This window comes from Penaeus monodon, chromosome 19 (genome assembly GCF_015228065.2).
Source record: "Penaeus monodon isolate SGIC_2016 chromosome 19, NSTDA_Pmon_1, whole genome shotgun sequence".
Lineage (NCBI taxonomy): Eukaryota > Metazoa > Arthropoda > Malacostraca > Decapoda > Penaeidae > Penaeus > Penaeus monodon.
The window spans coordinates 15,743,338-15,744,208 of NC_051404.1; the positions used below are offsets into that span (position 1 = coordinate 15,743,338).

Below are 871 nucleotides of genomic sequence, written 5' to 3' on the forward strand. Positions count from 1 at the left end.
TTTCTCTTCACTGAAGGTTTTGCACTACTGAGGACCAAACCTGACTCAAAAGCCTGTGTGTTTTGTGGTATGAGGTAGAACCAAGTTTCATTCTTCCCTTTAGTCTCTATATGTTATTTCTTACAAGTATCAACATCATCGCTAATTTATGGGATAAGGTAATTTATGCGCTAAAAGATTGTTTCGTTTCACAACATACTTTAGCATGTTTTTGAAAAGAAAATGTTCTGGGTTAATGGGTAAATTTGGGAAAATTTTCCCTTTTTCTTCCTTTTAAATTAACCCTTCCTTTTTCATTTTTCAAATGTTTAGCCCCTTTTTTTATGCTTTACTCTCTTTGTCTTTTTTAAGGTATTTTTATGATGGAAGCAAAATTTTTTCACTGATATAAGCATCTTAGATATTACATTCTTTAAAAAAACCAAGAATGTACATTTTGTGACAAATATTACAGAAGTGTCAGTGAGATTATATGTGTATTTAGCTAATAAAACAATGTTTAAGGAATTATACCAAGATTGGAAATTACAAAAATGAATGTACTATGTTGTACAACTTTTTTCTTCCATTTTTCTTTTCTTTACTTATAGGATTTTTTAAAAATCTTATTTGGTTTTTTTCCAGATACCAGTGTTTTTCTTGGTTTACCATATTTATTTAAATAGAAAACACTTATTTTCCCTACCATTCCATTGGCTTTTCAGTGTCTCGGGGCTCTTTTGCTCCGGTCAGGGGGAAAGGGCTAGAGGTGCTGCTGGATATGCGACGGCAACGCATGGGCCTCATCCAAACCCCAGACCAGTTGAAATTCTCATATCAAGCCATTATTTATGGTGCACATAAACTAAATGAAATGAATGGCAAGGTAAGG

At 33.0% G+C, this 871-nt stretch overlaps 1 protein-coding gene across 1 annotated transcript in view; it reads left to right on the forward strand.

Moving 5' to 3' along the window:
* The window catches only part of LOC119585086 (tyrosine-protein phosphatase non-receptor type 2-like), a gene marked incomplete in the record, with an annotated part of 74,581 nt that overhangs the window by 66,225 nt on the left and 7,485 nt on the right, over positions 1-871 (forward strand). Inside the window, 1 exon segment of the mRNA XM_037933706.1 lies at positions 747-865. Coding sequence (XP_037789634.1) covers positions 747-865 — 119 coding nt within the window.